The following is a 24,863-nucleotide window of genomic DNA, read 5'->3' on the forward strand; positions in this document are numbered from 1 at the left end:
TTTGGAGGAGGTGGAGTTGGAAGGGACTTGGCTCGAAAGTTCCTCTTCACCTTCTCGGTAGCCTATGGTGTCGGATCCAATACCAGGGCTGAGATCAGAGCGATTCTGGATGGCCTTGTAGAGTGTGTGCAGCGCGGTTTCATGAAGGTGGAGGTGGTGAGTGATTCAAGTTGTGTCATCTCCACCAGCTCCAAGCAATCCTATCCCTTATGGTCCATGTGGTGTTGGATGGTTAGGATCATGGATACCATGCGCAACATGGATGTTCGCCTCGGCCACACCCTCAGAGAGGCCAACTCGGTTGCAGATGGCCTAGCTCGTTTAGGGAGCAATGAGCAACAACACCGGATCTTCAATTCCTTAGGAGATCTCCCCTCCATTCGCGGCTCGCTGTTCCTAGACAGAGTGGGCCTAGGCAACCTTCGGGTAGCCTAACTCTTTTGTTTTCAGCTTTCTTTCTAGCTTTACGATAGGTGGGCTTACTTCTTTTTATCAGCGGGCCTGCTCGAAATTTCCCTGTTGTATATGTTTATTCTTGTAATGGAAAGTTTTCTTGAAAAAAAAAAGAAAAAAGAAAAAAAGAAAAAGAAAAAAAGTAGCCACTTGTAAAGTGCAAAGGCAAAGAATTTGATGTTTTAGATCGGTGAAAGTCCAAAGCTCATGAATCATAGTACCCTGTGCTCTCATTGATGGCACGAGACATATTGTCAATTCCAATTTCAACCGTGGCGTCATAATCTGTTTTTAACATGAGAAATAGGGTTGAGAACAAGTATCGAAGCTCACTTACACTGGAATTAGTTGAAGCGCTCATTTGTACACAAGACTGGTTGCCTCCGATATGGGGAAAAGGCAAATCTGTTGATGAAGAGTTCGAGGAAGAGGAGGGTGAGAACGATGAGACAATACCTATAACAATTGCATGAAGTAGGATGAGACAGTACCTTCTATTTCCCTTACATTTGCTTACGACAATTTGATAATTATTATTTGTAGACTTGAATTGTAACATTTGATGGGTGGGTGGATATGGGTGGATATTTTCTATGTTTATCAACTTATGTATTTGAATAGATATATATATATATATATATATTTCTCATCTTTTCTTTTATGCTTGTAAATGACTTAATGTTGTTTAAATCTCATATGGTTGGCTGGTTGCGTTTATTTAAATATATGAACGAGGATGATGAAAATGTATCTTTACCATCCGATTCAGAGGAGGTAAAAAACCATCTTTTAGACACCTCCAACTCGGTAAAAAACCATCTTTTAGACACCTCCAACTCGGACTTAGCTTAGAGTTCTCCCGCAGTCCAAGCCATAAAAAGAGAACCAAATGATGATTCTGACGGGTAAGGTGGAGGGGGTTATTATTATGGACACAATTACTTGGGTTACAACTTACATGCCATAAAGGCATTTATTATACAAAGGATATTGAATGAATGAATAGTTTGTATGTGCAACTCCATTTGAACATACTTTTGAGTTTTGACAATGTTTATTTATTTTATTCGTTTTTTCCCCCTATTACAAATTACTTTTGACAATGTTTATTATGAACAACTCAACTCAAGTACACTACTAAATTGGGATACAAACAGGAAAAAAAGGTCAACTCGACCAGACTCGGTGCTGACTCGACCCGACTCGGTTCGGGTTAGTCCAGGGCAGACCCAGACTCGTATTGGGTCAGGCATGCTGGACTCAATACCTAATCGAGTCGAGTTCGAGTCAGGTCTATTTCAAAACCCAGTAGGGTCGGGTCAACCCTAACTCGGATCTACTTGACTCGATGCCCAACTCTACTTATATTGATACCCAACAAAACGAAGGAATTGATGAGTTGACGACGTAGATTCAGTAGGTGCCCGAACAATTTAGCAGATTGAAGCAAGCAATGCACCTTACAAGCAAAGTTGCAGATAGACAATATCAGAAGGTGGTTTTTGAAGAGTGAGATCTATTATGAGTCTTCTTAGCGGAAAGAAAGGTTTGCGGTCAGCACTTACAATAAGTTGAAGTAGAAAAAGATTTGCTCGTGCAAGATCTTGAAGCGAATCAACGACAATGCCTATTGCATTGAGCTACCAATTGAAGTGAACACTTCTAATGTGTTCAATGTTGTTGATTTCACACCACATCGGGCAATGGAATATACATGAGGTCGAGTCCTTCCCAACCTGTAGAGGATGATGAGGACATGGAAAACCAAATGCTGATGGATCGGGCCGATATTCTTGCTAAGAAATTTTAGAATGCATTAAAGCATAGAAAGGAGCCTCAATATCTTTCATAATGGCCAAATTCGTAGATCCATCAATGGACGGCGCATTGTGGCACTTGTGGTACACTTTTTTGGGTCCACAAAAGGGTCTTTTGGTGGTATTTACCTCAAGTTACGAAATTTATCTTATTATTGGATGAATTTTGGTTTATTTTTTACTTTGCTTATGTCTCACTTAAGTAGATAAGGGTATTTTAGTCATTTTCTTTTAAATTAAGTAGTAGGGTAGATATCATAACATCTAGTCCATATTTTATGCTTGATGTAAGGCCTGTCTTAGTGCTAGGGCTTCTCTCTCTCTCTCTCTCTCTCTCTCTCTCTCTCTCTCTCTCTCCCTCTATATAAGAACTCAATAAAGAAAAAATATCCAACAACTTTTCAGACATTTTTCTTCTCTAGAAGCCTTGGGCATTCAACCCTTCTTTAGGATTTGTGCAAGAGCATGTTTTTCTCAAGTGGGGCGTGTGATCTAGGTTATCAAACTAGTGAGAGTTCTGATTATTTGCTGGTTATTGCATTGATTTTCCTTTCTTTTTAAGTGGAAGAATCCTTATTCTTGGATTTGGTGTGATATGTGCTAGCTAGGGTTTTATATAACAGCATGTGGTTGACGAATCTCAATTGTTGGCTACACGAGTCTGTGATGAATAAAATTGTTAAGAAAACAAGAATTATGTCCAGCAATGGTGATGACTAGCTTGTTCTCTGATGTAGTTGTCAATAGATTCTGAGGAAGATAGAGAATATCTTCGAAGGACTTGGGCTTTCTGTAGTTCAAAATCAGCGCGTAGCCTAGCCAAGAATTCAAAATTCTTTGTTGTTCAGTTCGCTTTTTTTTTTTAAAAAAAAATAAAAAATAAAAAAATCTCTTTATAAATACTCTCAAGTCTCAATAAGCTGGCAATGGTTAAGGAACGTAATGAGCAGCTGAAAAGTGCTTGAGAATTGTTGAATTTGACCTAGTTAATCAATTACCGGTTCGGGACCATCCGATCATCAAATCCTGATTGAAGATATGGACCAAATCATGGGGCATCATATATTGTTGGATAGGCTACACTATTTAAGTGTTTTTGGAACGTTTGGTTGAATCTTTATTTAGTTGAGTCTTAGTTGGATATTTCCAATTGGTTGGTTTCCCTTTTCATTTTGAGTTGCTGTGCAAGTAAACCCTTGTTTCGTTTTTTTCCTCATTTTTTGTTAATGGTAACTAAAAAAATGTATGGGGTTAGGGAGCACCATATTGGTGTCTCTCTCTAACTCTGAACCGCTGATTCCCCCTTATAAATAGATCCCGTCTCATGTGGAGAGAACAAGAGAGCCTTAGATGTCCATTCCTCCTCCATTAGGATGTCTGGTCTGAAAGTGAAAAAGAGAGAAGAAAGGGAAGGGAAGAAGCAGAGAGAGAAACATGTCTATCCTCCATCACACATGTGATCATGTGGGGTCGACTTTGTGGATGCCTCTCAGGTTCGTACGTCCAACCATATTGTGGGCATGCGTGGCGGTTTTTTGCTCTCTCATTTCACAAGGATAAATCATGGAGAGACTTCCTACATTGGAAGAACGGCATCTAACTTTTGCAGCGACCATATTGCACAAATGTGAGAGATGCTTCTGGCCATTTGTTTCTGTGTTTTGGAACTTGATTGTATTTAAACAGGGATCCTAGGGTTTTTAAATTTGGACTTTTGAAAAGTTTTATGCTTTTATCTTTCAAAAATTACACCAACAGAGGCATTCATAGACGCTGATTGGGCTGGTTCTTAGACGGATAGAAGATCTACTACAGGTTACTGTATGTTGGTTGGGGGCAACCTTCATACATGGAAAAGTAAAAAAGCAACCTGTTGTTGCTTGCACCAATGTTGAAGCAGAGTATCGTGCTATGGCTCATTGTGTTTGTGAGCTTCTTTGGTTGAAGTTGTTGTCAGAGTTGGGTGTTCGTGTTCCTCTTCTTATGAAACTTCGTTGTGATAAGTGGCCCCATTTTATCTCTTCCAACTGTTATTTTGAGTGCATGAAGCACATTCAAGTTGATTGTCATTTTATTTGGGAGAAATTGCTGACGAGGGAGATTCACATTTCTTATTAAAAAAATCCTAAGTTCAACTTGCTGATTTTGTAACCAAAGGAATTGGTCTCAATCATCTTCAACACACTTGTCACAAGCTGGGCATGCTGAACCTTCATGCTCCAGCCTGAGGGGGAGTGTTATAGAGTGGTATAGTGTAGTCATTTTTAGTTAGTCACGTGGAACATTATATCTGCTCCTTTTAATTTATAAGCAAGTTAGTCTCTTAGGAGCTATCTACCAATTAAACCCTAGTCATTTTTAGTTAGGTGTCGTTTGGTAAACAAAAAAATAAGGTCTGGAAATTAATTTAAGTGTTGAAAACTTGAATTGCTAAATTTTAATACTTATAAGTATTGAAAAATCTGTTTGGTAATTTGTTTGAAAAAAGGTTCTGTTATCTGAAAATAAGCACTTTCTTTTTTCACAAATACTTGTTTGGTAAACACAAACCACAAATGTCTGAAAATTGACAAATTGTCATATTTGCCCCTATTGTCTCAATTTCTATCTTTTGAAGAGTATAAGACGAAACTTGTTATTGTCATGCCACCAAGTTTGGCACCTATGCCCAATCCAATAAAAATTTAATGCTTCCCCCACCTAATAAAGCCAAGTAGATGAATGGTCTAGATCTTTTATGTTTGCCACGTGCAGTAACAGGAATTGATACTGATTCAATGACTTTAATCCATTTGAATTAGCCCATTGATATTGTACCATGACCAATTTAGTTTTAGCCATCCATTTGACAACCCCAAATTGATTTGTTAGATTTTTAGATGACCTTGATTTTGAAGTTGTGGTCCATTTACAGCGAGACCCACCAACTTAGACAATCCAGACAGACATAGATCTATTTAACGCAACGTGTATGATAGACGAGTTGCCACCATTTTAAACATTGTGGCAAACTATCAAAGTAGTCTTCAACAAACACTGTGTTGGAACATTTTTCTTAGGGGTTTATCTGTAAATATGCAAAGTAGGGTCTTATGAGTAATTTTGTGTTTATTGGTATGTTATTTGTAAATAGGGGAAACCCTACATATAAAAAGATAATAAGACAAAATGGGGCTCTTATGTTTTTGGGTGCCTTTATTTCCCATCTCTCTCTCTCTCTCTCTCTCTCTCTCTCTCTCTCTCTCTCTCTACAATCTCTCTACATTCTCTATAAAAACTTCATGGTATCAAAGATAAGTTGCAATCAAGGTTAACAGAGAATCTCAAGGAGCTGAAGAGGAGAAGGTTTCCCATCCCAGACCCCTGTTGATGTCAGTCGTATGGCCGCTGGCGTCAGTCATACGGTCGGTTTGGGTCAAATCTCATCCCTCTGGTGCGGCCGAATGAGAGGAGCTTAATGGTGATTTTTTCCTCAATTTTTTGAGACTGTTTGATATTTTTTCTGCATTTTCTAAGTATTTTCTGGAAACCGGCCACCTATCGTCCATTCTTAAGATTTCTTCTTACTCAAAGGGTTTTTGTTGTGCAAAACCTATATTTTTTGGACCGTTTTTGGATGATCTACACATCTGAAGTGGTTTAAGGCAGATCCGAAACATATACATGATGGTTTGGTAAAAAATAGGGCGCGGCTGGACTGTTTTTTCCTTTTTTTGGGCGCTGCACATACACCATCTGTTCGGTGTATAATCCTGCGACCCTCTTATGATTTGTACCTCTTGTTAGTGCTGTTTTATCCATGATTTCATATATCTATGGTTCCCAAGGCTATTGGACATCATTCTGAGGGATCTCTCTCCATAACTTCCACCAAGTTCAATGGGAGTAGCTTTTTTTATGGTCCCGCGCTGTCCGAATGTATGTTGTTAGGAAGGAAAAGCTTGGATTTCTCACTGACACTTCCAAAAGACCCTTCACTTCACTATCTGTTGATTCTACAAAGATAGATGCGTGGGATTCTTTGAATGCCATCGTGATGGGTTGGATTCTCAATTCTATGGAGCTTTGTATTGCTTCTGCTTCTTTTATGAGACTGCATCTGATACGTGGAAGTATCTGAATGATACTTATGGGACTGTTTGCAATAAGCCTCGCATCTTCCAGTTGACTACAAAACTTTACTCTCTCACTTAGCAGAATATGTCTGTTATTGAGTATTTTGGGGCCTTGAAAGGCTGTTGGGAGGAGTCAAGTCACCTACAACCTCCGAGTGAACTACTAGACAGTTGTAGTGCAGAAATTGTGAAGACACAGAAAGATGAAGCCAAAACTTATAAGTTCTTGGCAGGCTTGAGTACTGAGTATGAGGCACTGCGAACTCAGTTGGTTGCTACACATCCATTTCCTTCACTCTAGACAACCTATTCCATCGTTCATACCGAGGAGGCACACAGACGGGTCATGACAACCCCAGTTCTCACCCAGGAGAGGACCGCCTTTACATCTACCACTATTCCATCTGATAGTCGCAATGGTGGCTTGGAAACTCGAGGGGCCGTCAGCCGAGGATGTGGTCTTGGCTGTGGGAGATTTATGTGCACTTATTGGAATCGATCTGGACACACTCGGGACAGGTGTTTTAAATTACATGGTCGCCCTGCTGCTCATGTTGCGACTTCTAATGAGGTTAGAGCCACATCTGATACTCTTGGTGGCCTTTCTCTTCATTCATCTCCTGCTTCAAATCAGACAGATATTGTCACCATGACTTAGGCTGATGTTCTCGATCTTTAACGACTCAAGACACTTCAGGCCCAGTCAGCACCTTCTGCCTCACAGCCTTCTGCCTCCTTCATTGCCATTGCAAGTACTGCATTTCATGGCTCTTCATCTCCTGCGACCTAGATTATTGATTCAGGAGCCCCGGATCATATGGCTGGTGAGCATAGTTGTCTTATCCCTTCCAATTTAGCTGATTGTCATTGTCTAGTTCATCTTACTGACGGAATCTCCACATCAGTGGAATATATTGGTTGTCTCTTTTTCTCCTTCTCTCACCTTATCTAATGTCCTCTATGTTCCTAAATTTAGTGCACATTTGATCTTTGTTAGTGGTCTCACTAAAGCCTTATACTGTTGTGTGATTTTCTTTCCATCTTATTGTCTCTTCTAGGACTTGAGTACGAGGATGACTATTGGTGTGGGCTTTGAGTGTGGTGGTCTCTACTTTTTGTGTCAGGGGGAGCTTTCTACTGATAGTATTTTTGCTCCATCTTCTTCATTTGTTTCTGCTTCTAGTACTTTAGAGTCTCGAAAGGCGTCTGCTGCATTGTGGCATGCACGTCTTGGTCATGTGTTCTTTCAGACTTCATGTTTTTTTAGTTCTTGCATTTAATAAGTTGGATGATGTGTCTCTTCGATGTGAAGCATGCCAATTTAATAAACATGTTCGAACTACTTTTCCTACTGTTGCACAACGTACTAATAAAATGTTTGCTTTAATACATTCTGATGTTTGGGGTCCTGGTCTAGTTATGCCTCTTGATGGTTTTTCTTATTTTGTTACCTTTATTGATGATTTTTCACGTGTTACTTGGGTATACTTGAGGAAGTGGCATGATGAACTTCCACACTTGTTTCGATCATTCCATCAAATGATCAAAACACGGTATGATTGTAATATTCAAACAATTTATTCTGATAATGTGGGTGAATATGTATCGGATTCTTTTTTACCTCTTATCTTCAAGAACATGGCATTCTTCATCAGTTCTCTTGTGCTTACACCCCCGGCAAAATGGGGTGGTTGAGCACAAGAATCACTATCTTCTTGAAGTGACTCGCTCGCTTTTGATTGGTATGAAGGTTCCTAAGTCATACTGGTCTGTTGCTCGTTTGACATCATGCTTCTTAATTAATCGTATGCCTTCACGTGTTTTAAATGGTAGAACTCTGTTTCATATACTGAAACCTGATTGTCCTCTCTTTCTTATTCCTCCTAAGGCTTTTTGTTCTATTTGTTTTGTTCACTCATTGGGCCCCAAGAGAGACGAGTTTGATAACCGGTCAATCAAGTGTGTATTTCTTGGTTACTCTCTTCAGAACAAAGGCTATAGGTGTTATGATCCATGTTCTAAAATGTTTTATGTTTCCATAGATGCCACCTTTTTTAAAGAACATCCCTTCTTCTCTGTATCAGATTTCGTGGATGTTGTTGAATGCAAGTCTCTTTGCCTATGCCTTTGGTTGATGCTCCACTTGTTACTTCTACGATGACACCTAAGCACATACTTACCTATGTCCGCCGGAAGTCTGGGCCACCACTTGCACCACCGGTAGTTTCTCTTCCTACCTTAGGTAACTCCCTCATTCCTATTTCTCCATCATCACCTGTAGTTCTCGCACTCATAGTCATTATTCAACCTTGCATTCTATTTGTAAAATTCTTTTTATGCCACTGTCTCCATCGTACCGTGCTTTCCTTGCTGCTATTTCTTCTTCTTCTATTTCTAAGTCTGTTCTTGAGGCTCTTGCGGTCCCTGAGTGGAAGCATGCAATGGAGGCCGAAATGGCTGCGTTGGATAAGAATGACACCGGGGACCTTGTCCCCTCACCCGTGGGAAAGCATATCGTTGGATGCAAATGGGTGTACTATATAAAGTATCGAGCGGATGGTTCAATTGAAAGGTACAAGGCTTGCCTGGTTGCTAAGGGTTACACTCAAAACTATGACATGGATTATACTGAGACATTCTCTCCCGTTGCCAAGTTAAATTCTGTTCGTCTGATCATTTCCTTGGCGGTGAATCTCTCCTGGCCGTTATTTCAGCTAGACATCAAGAATGCCTTTCTTCATGGTGACCTTACTGAAGAGGTGTATATGGATCTTCCGCCTAGTTTTCAGCTTAAGGGGGAGACAAGGAAAGTGTGTAAGCTGAAAAAGGCCCTCTATGGCCTTAAGCAATCTCCAAGAGCGTGGTTTGCACGGTTTAGTTTTGCGGTTCTCTCGTTTGGATTCAAGCGATGTCAGTCAGGTCACACTATATTTATTCATACTCGGGAAAAGTGTCACACCATCATACTCTGTGAATGTGGATGATATTGTCATCACTAGGGATGACTTGGAATTTATTGAACAAGCAGATGCCGTGCAAGGAGTTTGACATTAAGGATCTTGGCCCTCTTCGATACTTCGTAGGGATTGAAATTGCTTGTTCATCCAAGGGCATCTTTATATCTCAAAAGAAGTATACTCTTGGTCTACTGAGTGAGATTGGCAAACTTGGAGCTCGTCCTACTTCATGTTCAATGGATCAAAATCACTCATTACATGCATCTGAAGGTGATATTCTGATTGATCCCGCTTTGTACCAGAGGTTGGTTGGCAAGTTGATCTATTTAACTATATAAGATTAGACATTACTCAAGTAGTTGGCATTGTTAGCAGATTCATGCATTCACGAAGGCCATCTCATCTAGATACAATGTATTGTATTCCGAGATATTTAAAGTCATGTCCAGGACGTGGCATTATCTATGCTAATCATGGACATGTTGATATTATTGGGTACTCTAATGTTGACTGAGCAAGTTGCCCAACAGATAGAAAATCTACATCCGCCTATTGTATATTCATTGGAGGGAACTTGGTGACTTGGAGAAGCAAAAAGTAGTCCGTTGTGTCTAGATCAAGTGCAAAAGCAGAATATCGGGCTATGGCCCATGGGGCATGTGAAATTTTGTGGTTGAGATCCATAATGGTAGAACTTGGATTCTCCATTCCCTATACTAGCCCACTTTATTGTGACAATCAAACTGTTACACGTATTGCCTCTGATTTAGTTCTCCATGAGAGGACCAAGCATATTGAGGTCGATATTCACTTCATTCGGGAGAAGATTTCTTCTGGTGTGTTGAGTACACCATTTGTCAAATCAACAGAACAACTAGCAGATATCTGTAAGAAGGTTCTCAGTTCTCCTATGCTACAAGACGTGTTTGGCAAGTTGGGTATGGCAAATATTCATACACCAACTTGAGGGGGAGTGTTGGAACATTTTTCTCATTATGTAGTGGTTTATCTGCAAATATGCAAAGGTCTTATGTCTAATTTTGTGTTTATTAGGATGTTATTTGTAAATAGGGGAAACCCCACATATAAAAAAATAATAAGACAACATAGGGCTCTCATGTTTTTGAGCTCCTTAATTTCCCATCTCTCTCTCTCTCTCTCTCTCTCTCTGTCTCTCTCTCTCTCTACAATTTCTACAATCTCTACAAAAACTTCACGTCGGATTAGCTACGATCTGGATCTAGCCAAGTGGGTGCAACCTTGGGGCCCACCTTGATGTATGTGTTGTATATCTGCTCCATCCATGATCCATCTGTTTGCTAGCTCATTTTAGGGCATGGGCCAAAAAATGAAGTAGATCCAATTCTTAGGTGGACCATCACAAGAAACAAGTGATTGGCCATTAAAAACTTTGTGGGCCACAAAAGTTTTGGATAAAGCTGATATTTGTGTTTTCCCTTCATCCAGGTTGGATGGCAAATAAATAGTAAGGCAGACCCTAGGAAGTTTTTAATGGTGGGCGTTCAATGACCATTGTTTCTTGTGGTGTGGTCCACCTAAGATCTGTATTTGCTTCATTTTTTGGACCATGCACTAAAATAAGCTGGGTGTTGCCTTGACAGTGGGGCCCACCTTGATGCATGGGTTGTATATCCACATTGTTCATTAGTTTTATAGCTCTTTTTATGCGATGGTCCGAAAAATGAAGCAGATCCAAATCTCAAGAGGACCAGATAGTAGGGATTGAATATTCACAAAAAAAAAAAAAAAAAAACTTTTTTGTGGGCCACACAAGTTTTAGATCAAGATGATGTTTGTTTTTCCTTCATCCAGGTCTGTGTGACCTCACCAACAGGTTGGATGACAAATAAACATTATGTTGGGCCCTAGGAAGTTTTTGATGGTGGGCGTTCAATGACCACTGTTTCCTATGGTGTGGTCCACTTGACATTTAGATATGCTTAATTTTTGGGACCATGGCCTAAAATGAGCTGTAAAAACTGATGGACAATGTGGATATACAACACACACATCGAGGTGGGCCCCATGTTTTGGAGACATCTTTTAACGTGTTACCTAGGTAACACCACTTGATCCTTTGCTTAAACCTTCGGTTTTAACGGATTGGGTAGTGTATAACACAACACCTAGGTTAGTGTCTTGTTGACGTGGCAAAGTTAATCGAGCCCTATCGTGATATGTGTTATATCCACACCATCCGTCCATTTTGTCATATCATTTTAGCGCATGAGATCAAAATTGAGACAAATCCAAAGCTTAAGTGGACCACACCATAGAAAATAGTGGGGATTGAACTCTCACCGTTAAAAACTTCCTACGGCCCATTGATTTTTATTTTTATTTATTTTTGGATCAAGTTGATATTTGTGCTTTCCCTTCGTCTAGGTCTCTGTGGCCTTATGAACAGGTTGGATAGAAAAAAAACATCATGGCGGGCCCTAGGAAGGTTTCAATGGTGGGCATAATTGTCTCCACTATTTTCTGTGGTGTGGTCCACTTGAGTTTTGGATCTGCCTCATTTTTTGACCCATGCCCTAAGATGATTTGGCAAAATGGATGGACGATGTGGATATAATGCATACATCATGGTAGGGCCTACAAGACTTTGCCATGTCAACATGTAGTCCTTTGAAAGCTTGGATCGGGGTTCTCTTACAAAAGGGGCAAAGTTGACATTTAGATTTTTTTTAATGGTTATTTAAGCCCAAAAAACCAAAAAAGGTAACGCAAAATCACTTACCGCATTCCATGTTAAGCCTCAAGTCAAGGGAGGAAAGCTTGAAAAAATAACATCTTTTCAGTGAAAATCCGCATTAAGCACGTAATTTCTTGGATTTACCAAATGATCTGAATCAGGAAAAATCACTGAAAAATGGCCTGTTTAAGTGATAAGTGCTGAGAATAAGTTTTACCAAGCAGGGCCTTAGTTATGTGTAGTCATGTGGAGTCATGTGGAGTATTATATCTGCTCCTTTTAATTTATAAAGAAGCCAGTTAGTCTCTTTGGAGCTAGCTAGCAATTATATCCTAATTTCCCTCCCTCCCTCTCTCTTACTTATTTACTCTTTGTTGGTTTTGTCTGTGAATGTTGTCCAAATGACCCATCCATATTGGAAGACATGGACAGTGTTTCATATAGTTTTTTGTGGTGTATTTGTTGGAATTTTTAATATGCTTTTATATTGTACTCATTGAAATTTAAGTGTTTTGTCAGATGCTTCAGCAAACTATGTTGGTATTTCGAAGGTATACCTTGGTCAACTTTAACACTAAATAATCTTTAGCTGGAAGTGTTCCCCTATAACCTTGATAAGAAAAGGGGTTTCATTTGCTTTCGATGTGTGAATAATTTCATTTGAATGAGCATGATTGATTTCTCATCGAATTGATGAATTGCATTAACAAAATACTTTCTGATACTCTTGACATGCTGGGCTTGCAGGAAGCTATGGAGAAAGCGATAAAAAACAAAGTTGCAAAAGCAGTTGTCCCAGCCATTGATGTCATGTTTCAAGCCCTCAGGTTTTTTTTTTTTTATTATTATTATTATTATTATTATTATTATTTAGTATTTACTGATTAAACTTTCTTTGTTTTTTGCTTTTTCTACAAATTTGGAACTAACATCAATGTATATTATGTTTTGTATTCTGCTTCGTGTATCAAGTGAATTTGGGGCAAAGGTTGTTTACCCCAAAAAAATTCTCAGAATGCTCCCTGAACTTTTTGACCACCAAGACCAGAACGTCCATGCATCATCCAAAGGGCTGACACTTGAACTGTGCCGTTGGATTGGAAAAGACCCAGTAAAGTCAATTTTGTTTGAAAAAATGCGGGATACTATGGTGAGCACAATATTTATCAGAAAATAATCATGATTCATGCAATTTACACAAGAATAGATAGGATAACAGTTTGACATTTTGCAACTTGTTGAAGAAAAAAGAACTTGAGGCAGAACTCGTTAATGTCACTGGAAGTGCTAGGCCATCACGGAAAATTAGGTAATCTCTCAATTTTCTTTGTTTTAACAGTTTCATTTGTCTGGGGAAAAATGTTGAAAAAATTTTAGTTCTTTGTTTGAAGTCCTGATCCTTGGATTTTTTTTTTCCTGGACCTATGATTTTTATTTTTATTTTATTTTTTATTTTTTGTTTTTTTAAAGGTTCTCTTCCTGTCTTTTTGTACTAAGGGATATGTTTTTCTTTTTCTTTTTTGCTTATTTGATTGTCTTCTCCTTCTTTATTATTTGCTAGATAAATACACATTTTGGTTAAGATGCTGTACTTGTTCATGCTGGACCCTTGACTGCTTCGCTGAAGATGTACTATTTCAATTGGCTACGAAAGCCCATGTCCAAGCAAGTGACTAACACTTGAACAGTTCTTGTTGAGCAAAGTTGCCTTTGGGTAAGCATATAGGCGGATGTTTTGATGCATGAGTAATCTATACTTTCTATGTTATTTTGAAAGGGAAAAAAGTTTGTGCAAATAGTCTTATAAACTTAACAATCAAAACGATGGATGAAGGGCTTACTGCAATTTTCTTTATTAATTGATTACAAGATCTGATTGAGAAATCAAAAGCAATTGATTAGTAAAAGGTCTTGTTGTTTGTATACAACTCTACAACCTAGGACGGACCACTTGAAAGTTGGGGAATTATTGAGAACTATGTTCATGAAGAGATGATAGGGAGTATGGAGAGAGAAGAGGGAGAGTTGATTTCAGTGACAAACTGGAAAGGTTTGGGCAGGTAAGCTAGAGGAAAGGGAGAGGGAAGGAGATGATGGAATTCCTCAAACTATTTGTAGAGAAATTTCCAGAAGAATGGTATGAAATTGACCTCTGGAGAGTGTTTGGGAATGTAGGGAAAATGATGGATGTTGTGATTCCCAGGAAGAGTGGGTCAGCAGAAATCGGGGTCTTTGCTTTTGTTCACTTGGTTTGGATAGAAGAGACGGCTTCAATAGTGGCAGTTTCAACGGTAAGATATTTACAGGGAAAAGACCGTTGGTGCGGAAGGCTAATTATGATCTGGAGATCATAAAAATCATTGGGAGAAAATGGGCGGGGGTGTCTCCTATGGCGAACTCTGCTCAACCAACAGTGAACAAGGAATGTTCTATAGAGAAGGCTCTGCAGCCTAGAGTTTTCAGCCTTGAAACCTTATTGTGACGCCATGGTTCCACATTAATCTGACCCTTCTAGGGTTGAGAATGCAGGGTCCTTGCCCTTGGTAATCAGGTGGGCATTGTAGGATAGCTGGGAGGGTGCCCGTGTGGTGAGAGTTAACCTAGAGGTGATCTAGAACTCTCTAAAAGTGCTGCAATGGAGTATGGTGGCCCATCTGGCGAGGTCTTCTTTGGGGCAGGTAGGGGCATCGTCAAATGGATAGGTGTGGTCTTTTAGAGCATGGCATGATAATCAAAGCCCTCGATGGTGGGGTCACGTGGTTATTTTTGCGCTCGGTAGAGGATTTGGATAGAATAATTTTTTCATTGTTGCTGCTGGAGGGCAGTCGAATCCGGTCAATATTCAAGTGGTAGGATTGGTTGATTTTTGGGATGAAAGAGTTGTGGATACAAATCTTTGATTTGTTGTTAGAGCTATTTGGTTCTAAGAAGTGTTTGTAACAATTGGTTCATGTTGTAGGGAGATTATCGAGATAGATCCTTCCATTGCAAGTTATGTAGATCTTAGTGCGGTATAATAAAAATCAGAAAGTAGAAGATGGGTAATATCTCAAACCATTTGGTCATCAAGGTCAGGGAATTCTCTTTTGTAGTAAAGATTGCATATATAGGGGAGATGCGTCCTGATCCAGGGAGCTGGAAGGGAGGCACTAATCTGAGGCTAAGGAAGAAGGCACATTGTATAGAGATGTGTGTGTATCTGGGGGTAAGAAGAGGCCACTACACCCTAAGGGCCTATTTGGGAGTGTGGATTTGGAACCCCTTGGATTCAGAACCCCCTGGATTTGAAACCCCTTGGATTTGGAATCCTCCCATTGTGTTTGGCACCTGGAATTTAGAATCCCCTCTAATCCAAAAGTAGCTATGCTTAGTATATTTACATGGGTTTGAATTTAATTACTAAATTAACTTTTATTTCTCTAATTAGTGTATGTATGTAATGTTTGACACAATGGTTGCAACAAGCCCATTGTAATATATTCTTTGCCTGAAAATGATGAAATTCCAAGTCTGGGATGGGCAACAAGCACAAGATTACAGCTGAGTGACTAACCAACAATTTTTAACCGTTGATTTACATGGATAATGTTTGGACGACCCAGATCATCATATTAAAGTAATTATAGTGATGCAATTGATAATCTAATTGTTTTGGGTTATCATCAGTGGGCCAATAGATAAATAGTCTAATGACACATGTTACACATGTAACTCTTATAAGGATTTTAGATGTAATCCAAACTTTCATCGTGGATTTCAAACCCCCTCTTTGAGGGGATTTGAAACCCCCAGTTACTTTATGGTGCCAAACATACCAGGGGATTTGAAATCCCCTCAAACCCCTCCAAATCCATGGTGCCAAACGACCCCTAAGTCACGTAGCCGTTAAGGCGCCTTAGTAGAGAACAACTCTATGAAGGAGAGTGAAGTCGGTGTAGATTTGCCCTGGCATTGTATGCCAGAGAGGATATAAGGTGTGTTGTAACAGCCGTTATGTAACAATAACGTTGCCAATAATTACATTTTTATGAGGTTGTAATGGCTGTTATGGAAAAATGATTTGTAACTGCTGTTACGACTCTTGTAATAGCCTGTTATGGCCCTTGTAATGGTTCGTTACAGGGCCAATGTAGTTCTTATTTTAAAAAATAGAAAAGAAAAAAGAAAAAGATTGTAATGGTTGTTATGAGGGCCATAATGGTTGTTACAACCCGTATCTTAACTGTAACGGTGGTGGCCGTTACGGTCACTGTTACCGTTAGGGCCTGTTTGGATTCGCGTATAGTATTGTATTGTATTGTAATTGGGTACTATTCATGTATACATTGGACGGTTTTGAGAATACATCCAAATCAGCATGCCATTATTCAATGTTTGGATAGGACGTATTGTTCGAGCAAGTATACAATTTCTTGTACTATGCAATGTTTGGATACGACGTATTGAGCCTGCGTATTGTATTGTCGTACAACATCTGGAGGGTTATTACCCCATGGAGGAGCAGTGACCTCAATCCAGGCCATCCGATTTGCTGGCCTTCCAACGGATTCGGGTTTTTTCTTTTTCCCTACGAGCAAAAATGAACTTAAAAAAAAAAAAAAAATCACAAATCTAGGATTCTAAAAAGGAATAAAAATAAAAGAGAATAGTATCACCTCGTGCTATTCTATTACCAAAAGCAGAAAGCGTGGGTGTATTTATCAGTTAGATGGACTTTTTTAAAACGAAAAAAAAAAAAGAGATCGGAACAGAGAGCATTACAAGAGAGAGGATCCTTCTTCAGTAGAGAGAGATTCTTGTTCTTCTGATCACCGTTGATACTGGATCGAGATGAAGGTCCGACGGTCTGGATGGAAGCAGGAATCCAGATCCCTGAGAGAGAAAATGCCATCTTGACCCTGGATAAGGTTTTGATAGATGGAGGAGGAGAAAGAGGTTCAGATGGAGATGGAGAAAGAAAGGCAACGACGGGCGTCCTATAAATATAACGAAGATAATAACCGTGACAATCCTAATAGTGTGGTTCTAGACTCATCTCTCATGGAATGTTGCTACGTGCAGGGTTTTGCGTGGAGAGAGAGAAACAGTGGAGAGGAGAGAGATTACACCATAGCCCAGTGGTATATAGATTATCAATACTAACAGAGGAAACTATTCCGCAGCCGAATGGCCACATGCACTGGGAAGAAGACGATCTTCTGCGATGATGGAGCAGGATATCTCCGTTCTCCACAGTTGAAACGTATAATATCCAAAGAGATAGACGCCGCCCGATAATACTATGCATTGAAGAGACTGCACTGCACGTTGCAGTGGGGTCTCGAATCAGTTTACCACCTTTTGAAAGTTTTGGATTATTGGTGTATTCGCACACATGGTGAACGCCGGAAGCCAACTCCAATCCAAACACTGTATAATGGGTATATTCGAGAATATTCTATTATAATACCATACAACGCACCCTTATACGCGAATCCAAACAGGCCCTTATAGAATACCATGCTCCTTGCACTTACGGAGGATGAAGGTGTTTCGAATCAGTAATCTCGCTGACCTTCGGATGGATCTTGTCATTTGTGGCTACAACTGATAGGTGGAATGATGGCCCAATCAGATCCAAGGGTGGCAACTGTTGCTCTTTTTAAAATTATAATAGAAGGTGTGCATGGGGATTCACCTAGGCCCTGTTTAGGGTGTTCTAACTCATAGCCCATGTGAAGGCAATAAGCCCCCTATGGAAGGGTTTGTGGGCCTAGATGTGGTTTCTATCCTGGCCCAAGGAGAGAGCCCACTTGTGGGAGGAAATCTCTATGGACTTCAGAGGTGATCGAAGCCACTACCTCCTTCCAGCCAATGTTTCCAGCATTGACAATAGCAGCCAATATATCCTACATTATATCGTGCATACCACCCATGCAATTCGAAACACACAGGTAGTGTCTAAAGTTTTTCGTATCGCATGATATATCACAATATATCACATGGGATCGCAGATATTGCGACCAGTCCTATATGAAAAATACTTCGTATCAACGTTATCTGTTGATATCGATAGATATCGCATGAATGTGTGGGAAGTTTGGGCCTGAGGTTAGAAAAATTGAAAAAAAAAAAAAAAAACCCATCAGAACCCCTTCGATTAGCTGTCAATTGGACCCTATCAGAGTATTTAGGAGTGTTTGATGACATCATTGTCACAAACACTCTGATTTTGGGATTTGGGTGAATATGTGCTGTTTTGCAGAAAATTGGAGAAAATTCAAAAATAGTTCCAAATTTTCTTAAATCGAAGAGGATGAGTACCAATCCATCATTATGTTAAAGAGTATCTTCACTGGTATCATTCTATCATGACATGGGCATAGTATTATCAGTTTATGGAGCAGCAATACCATGCCCGTCCCCATCGAGATTCAGATGATGATTTTGAGCTGCGCAACTCTATGTGGGTTTGAGGCTCTGAGCCAATGTGTAGCTCTATGTGGGTCTAAGGCTCTGAGCCACAGTCACATAACACGTATATATTTATAGTGTTCTACTTCTTCTTTTGCTTTTGAATTTACCATTTGTGTTTCCATACATGCATTCTTACATTATAAATTATATGAATTGACTTTGAATATACTTGCATTAGTTCAGTCAGATAGTGCAGAGATTAGGACCCCATACAAAGGAAACCTATTGTGTGCACTTGGTGTTTTTTTTTTTCCATGTTGTTTTGATTTCTAAGTGTGTATTGATGTCTTTTTTTTAACAATCATTGATGTTTTGTTGAAAAATTCAACCAATTTCCCAATGTTTCCCCATGTTTCCCAACAAACAACGATGCATTACGTGATACAACCAATATATCCCATGTGCTAACCAATATGTATTCGTATTTTAATGGTGTGATACATTTCACAATAACGATATAAAAAACATTGCCTCCCGCTAGGTGCTATGGCTATGGACACCTGTCTGGATAGGTTAAAGTGCATGGCCTTCCCTCAATTATGGAGGCATTAGATACAGTTGGACCCTGTCCAATTGACTCGATCGTGGTTAGTGATGGGAGAGGGACTGGTGTTAAAGGACAATTAGTAGGATCTTGGGAATTCAGTGTTCCAAATATCGATGATTTTATCGATAACATTGACGATATTTTCAGTATCGTCAAGTGAATGATACCAAAACTACTTGGAAGTTAAAATTCCCAAATATTGTTGGTAGTTTTGAAAAGATCAGTAATATTTGGTGCTATTATTGATATGAACAATATTTTTAGAAGAATCCCTTTAAAAAGTTTCATAGTATCGATGATACCATTAATAATATCCTTGATACCTGTGATAATATCTTCGACACCAGGGACATATCTGTAAATATGTGAAAATTAACAGAAAATTGGGTAAAATTTCAAAAACCCAAAAGAGAACTCATATTTTGGGATTTTTTTTTTTTCTAGAATTTTGTTCCTTATGTGATTTTGGTCACTCGTTTTTATTGAATCAAAGTTGGATTCAGAGAGAAATCTCGCCTTGAAAGCTAGATGGGCCGGAACTCAAAGGTGACAAAAAATCCAAAAGAACTTCAAAAATTTTCCAAAGATCAACATTGATTGCCATGGAAATCCATGTCTATGCATAAGCATGATTCTCATGCATTGACAGGGAATTGTGGCAAAAAAAAAAAAAAAAAAAAACATTCGAGTGAAAATCAGTGAAATCCTAATTTCTTCATTTTTATAGTAGAAAATGTGTTTTTCACCATTAATTAATGTGAAAATTTTATATATTGATGAGTGTTTGCCGATTGATTGATTGGTTATAAATTTAATATGTTTATTTTATACTATTGTTTTTTTCAACAACACATGGTTAGGCCCCTATAAAATGGAAACTTATTATCCATAGTTGTCTTTTGGAATATTTTGATTCCTACATGTGTAAACATGTCTCTTAGGGCCTGTTTAGTACGTGGGCTTTGATGGGATTAGGTGGGATGGAATTGCATTTGGTCACATGCAAGATTTCCAGTGGATTTTGAAATCCACTACACGTGAGCCCCACATTGATGCATGTGTTTTATCCATGCAATCCATCCATATATGCCCTTTATTTGTGACATTCTAGTTATATATGTGTACAAGTGACTGACATCTGTTGTGAAATTGGTTCGTTAATTACAATTCAATGGTCCACCAAACAGGATTTTGCTTAATCTAATGTTTTTCTCATAGCAAGAATTTTATCCCAAACATGTGATTGGATGGCCCAAATACCATGGTATTTCAAGAGATGCAATCATTGTGCAATAATGGTGTTAATCCCGCCTAATACAATTCCATATCATTTAATCCCACGGGCCAAACAGGCACTTAACATTTCCTGAAGTTTCACTAAAAAATTCCACCTTTTTCCCAATGTTTCTCTATTGTTTCCCTCAGAGAGTGATATTTTTCTGAGTATCAGTGATAATATCGGTGATTCTGATACATGTTTCCGTATCCCTGGTCATCGATGCATGTAAGGATATTGATGCTTTGAACACTGCATGGGATGTCATATGTGTGGTAGGTGGAACACTTGCAATGAAGTCTTCTCAAGGACATGAATGGGTCTCTAGGGAGGTTGTTGGTAGCAAAAGTCTCCTCAAGCCACCTCTTTCTTCCCCAACTCTATCCATGCAATTCACTATTCAATGCCTAGTTCTCCATCTTCGATGTCCATCTCCTTACTGTTTCAACCTTCTGATGGTGGGTTGGGTGATGAGGGTAGGGAAGGTGAGCTGGTGCAATACCCATTATTGTTTCAGGAGTGTAGTGGGGGATGCAGTCTCGAACCTGTCACTGCTATTCAGATCTGTTTTACTGGCTGAGGGGGGATATTCTGAAATTTTCTCCATCAAAAGGGGACGGACCGATGGAGTTGAGTGGACGAGAAGAAGGCGGAGGAAGCCTTGATCTCTGTTGTGGTGCCACCTCATAATTCGAGGAGAGATGGAGAGCATGGTGACTCGCTTTTAGTGAAAAGGAATCTAGTCAAATTGGGAAATAGTTAGCTACCACACACGGGGTCAAATATAGATCATACTTCTTCATCAACTCTTTTCTCACCTTAACGAACACATTCCCATTGTTTGTGGTGATTTACACCACATTCTTCTTTTGCACCTCCTGCATCGCATCCTTAATCATATATGTAGCATGCATCCTTAATGCTGTTTAACACATTGATAGACTTCCGAAAATGGTCCTCTCTTGATGGACAATCATGTCGATTACGTCCATTTGTCACATATCATCATGACATCATACGTCTCACATGATGGCCACATCTCCTCAATGTAACGATAAATCTTCACCACCTCCTCATCCATGTAAGACACAATAATCTCCCCTGGCATAGGAGGCTTCACACTTGGGCTCATACGCTACATTTCATGAATCATTATTCTTGAAGTGCCACTTCAATGTGAATTTTCCCATCCTCTCCCTCATGTTCCCCTTGTTCCACACATCCTTCAAGTGTGTCCCCCAACCCCCCAACCACAGGGACGGATCCAACATCCCCACACACTGCATCCACAAACTCCCCATCACCCTCCTACTGTACTCACCCCCTACTACTGCCCTTGCCCCATTGATGCCACCAAACTCTCATGTGGGCCACTCAAAGTAGGTTTAAATGACTCCCGACTCCCACCTCATCTCCTCCCTATACCACTCTTGGATAGACTCTCAATCTGCCTGTCCATACTCCTTCCTATTCCACTCAGTGACACAGTACTTGGCATACACATTATCATTGTACTGCGGACCACATCCTCCTCAACCATCCCAAAACCCTGTATTTTGATGTGCCAAGTCCTCCCTAACCTCCTCACATGCAACCCGCTTCCTTTGTGCTCTCACCTCCCTCGGAATACTAGGGCAATTATTCACATTCTGATACCCCCTCGAAGAGCCCTTTAAATGGGACAACCCACCACTCCTCGACATGTGCCCTTTAAATGGCAAGTGTGCTAGACATTAGTATTCTTAAATTGACTTTAAGGGAGTAACCTTTTTTGCACGGTATGCTTTCCCATCTATATAAACTGAGATTTACATGAACCTATGGTAGGTTACTGGCTTGATGTGATTTAGTGATAGATTGATTTCTTTTCAGATCTGAGCAAGAGAAGGAGCCAGAGCAGGAACGTGTGGCTGAAGTTACAGGCATGGCTCATGAAGAATCTGCAGTTGATGGTAAAGGAATCAACTCCATTGAATACTTTCTTTGATTTAGTAAATGGGGTTAAATGATGCAATATTTCTTTCAGCTTTCACACACCTATTGACTATTCTAGCTTATTGAGACGTGACAGTCTTCCACTTCACCTGTTGCACTTGCCCTGAGAAAATTCTTACTTGTCAGTTCCACAGGAAATAGATGAGTACGAACTTGTTGATCCTGTTGATATTTTGACTCCATTAGACAAGTCAGGATTTTGGGATGGAGTGGTAAGTGTCATCTTTCATAATGTTCTCAATCCTGGCACATCTAACTTCTCATTTTTTATTTATCATATGTAAAATTTGTCATGCCATATGAATAGGTCAGTTTGTGTTATGCCATGTTTGATCTTTGATTTGTTTGTATTGTCATTCCAGAAAGCGACAAAATGGTCTGAAAGGAGGGATGCTGTTGCAGAGCTTACTAAGTTTTCTTCCACAAAAAGAATTGCTCCTGGTGATTTCAGCGAAGTCTGTCGTATCCTCAAGAAGGTGTCTGAACATTTCCGTTTGTCTAGAAATTGCTTTGTCGAATGCATTTGTTTGGTCATAGAGGACAGGTTTTTTTTTTTTTTTTTTTTTTTTTCTTTTGTTTTTTCATCTCCATCTGTCATTAAGTAGCTTTTTATTTATAATGTCTCAATGCATTTGTATTTATCTGGAGCCTGGCCATATTTCTTTATAATTTTACTCTCATTAATAACATGTATGTATTGATGCTATTTAACATCATAGTGAGAGTGTTTGAAAGGGTTGCCTTGTCTAGCACGTCATTCTTGTAGCTGATACTGGCATGCATGCTTTTCTCTAAGTTATGCAGTGGCTCATGTACCACTTATTGCTGATGGTCGCTTTGCTAAGAGTAAAATGTTTTATCTTGATATGCTTGCAGCTTATTACCGATGTAAACATAGCTGTTTCTGTAGAAGCCATTCAAGCAATTGGAAATCTGGCTAGGGGTCTGAGGAACCATTTTTCAGGGAGCTCTCGTTTCCTATTACCAGTATTGCTTGTGAGTATAATAAGCATACTTAAAATTATTTATGACTTGAATATATTGCTGCAGACTTTTTTCAAGTACATTTGCCTTTTTTTCCCTTCATATTCAAGGTCTTTTCCTGATGTTGGCCAGAAAATTGTTGGAATAGTGTATATCATTGGAGTGGTGATTAACACCATTGCAATATATTCTGACATAACTGCTTCCTTGTTGCTACTATGTTCTCTTTTATTTTACTTTATTTTATTTTATTTTATTTTTTTTGAGAATTTTTATTGCCAAAAAGAAAGAGTGAACAAACAAAGAAGGAAGATGATAAGGGTCTTCACTCTCCAATGGGCTATTTTCACTCCATAATGATGGTGGATCTTCACTCCCTAACGAAGGGCTATTTTCATTCTTTCGTTTTAGCCTGCCAAATGAATCCTTATTCTAGACCTTAGGCTTTCTTTTAAAGCTTGAAGATTCTTTGGGAATACAGAACCAGCTGTCAGCTTAAAATAAAACTTGTTCCACCAATTCTTGATGTTTTATCAAGCTCGACACTTCCCAGCACATATTTTCAAACTAAAAGGAGATGGGCATCTTGCCTCCTCATTTTTTACCAATAGGGTGGGGTTGTTGGCTGAGATGGCATACGAAGAGTGGTGCTTGTCCTATCAACATGATGATCTTCCCACCTACTTGAAACTAGGAACTGATTGGGCTTGCACTTAACCAGTCATTTTTGTTCATTAGACCATATAAAAGTGCCCCTATCTGGACATCACTTTATTTGTTGCCGTTAATAAATTCTGGAGATCTCCACAACTGGTGGTTACCTTAACCCCTACTTCTCATACTAGAGAATGAGTAGTATAGAAATCACATCTAGTGCACCACGGACAAAACCACTTTAATTGGGATATTGCCTAGTTCCAATCAAAGGAACTGGACAAAGTTGTCCTTTTTTGTTGATAGTTTATTGAAATGGAAAACTCCAAATTCAATTCGTCGATCCATTCTGCCATTGTTGGAGCAAAAGGCAACCACCTGCTCTGCACCATGATGGAATAGTAGACCATTTAGCTGGGCTTGAATACCAAAGCTCTTGAATGAAAGCAGAGAGGTTTTCCATTTTAGATTCCTGAAGGAGAATATCCACGTTATATTTCTTAACAAACTCTTGATGTGCAATGTCTTCTCCAAAGCTTCCGAACCCCTATTTTTCCACTACACTTCCATTGACAAACCGAAGAGATTGCCCTCACCTTCACATTCTTGGTACAAGAATCCCCACTACTTATACCTCTCTTAGTTGACCCGAGTCATGAGGTTTCCACCTCCCAACGCCCTTTGTCTTTGATTTCCCATTGTTGACAAATGACCATACATATCTTCCAGATTCTGAATTAGAGCTTTTACATCCTCTAATGGTCTGTTGAATGCCCAACATGATCCACATTCGATGACTTCCTCCAGAGCTTCACTCATTTCTTGTTCTTTACTAAGATCACAGCCTGATTAGAGAGATAATGCTGCACAGAGCAAGATTCTGCAGATTACTT

At 39.4% G+C, this 24,863-nt stretch overlaps 2 protein-coding genes across 2 annotated transcripts in view; both read left to right on the forward strand.

Moving 5' to 3' along the window:
• Positions 1-24,863, forward strand: part of LOC131227757 (protein MOR1-like) — a 137,051-nt gene that overhangs the window by 29,031 nt on the left and 83,157 nt on the right. The window contains exons 4-10 of the mRNA XM_058223562.1: positions 12,806-12,885; positions 13,031-13,208; positions 13,303-13,367; positions 22,210-22,289; positions 22,459-22,544; positions 22,695-22,808; positions 23,209-23,328. Coding sequence (XP_058079545.1) covers positions 12,806-12,885; positions 13,031-13,208; positions 13,303-13,367; positions 22,210-22,289; positions 22,459-22,544; positions 22,695-22,808; positions 23,209-23,328 — 723 coding nt within the window. The remainder of the gene's footprint in view (positions 1-12,805; positions 12,886-13,030; positions 13,209-13,302; positions 13,368-22,209; positions 22,290-22,458; positions 22,545-22,694; positions 22,809-23,208; positions 23,329-24,863) is intronic.
• On the forward strand, positions 5,737-7,774 carry LOC131227756 (uncharacterized). The gene is made up of 3 exons (XM_058223559.1): positions 5,737-6,956; positions 7,074-7,209; positions 7,444-7,774. Exons 1-3 carry the CDS (start codon positions 6,802-6,804, stop codon positions 7,663-7,665), a joined length of 513 nt encoding a protein of 170 aa, XP_058079542.1. The 5' UTR covers positions 5,737-6,801; the 3' UTR covers positions 7,666-7,774.

Source organism: Magnolia sinica, chromosome 15, assembly GCF_029962835.1.
Source record: "Magnolia sinica isolate HGM2019 chromosome 15, MsV1, whole genome shotgun sequence".
NCBI classification, from domain to species: domain Eukaryota; kingdom Viridiplantae; phylum Streptophyta; class Magnoliopsida; order Magnoliales; family Magnoliaceae; genus Magnolia; species Magnolia sinica.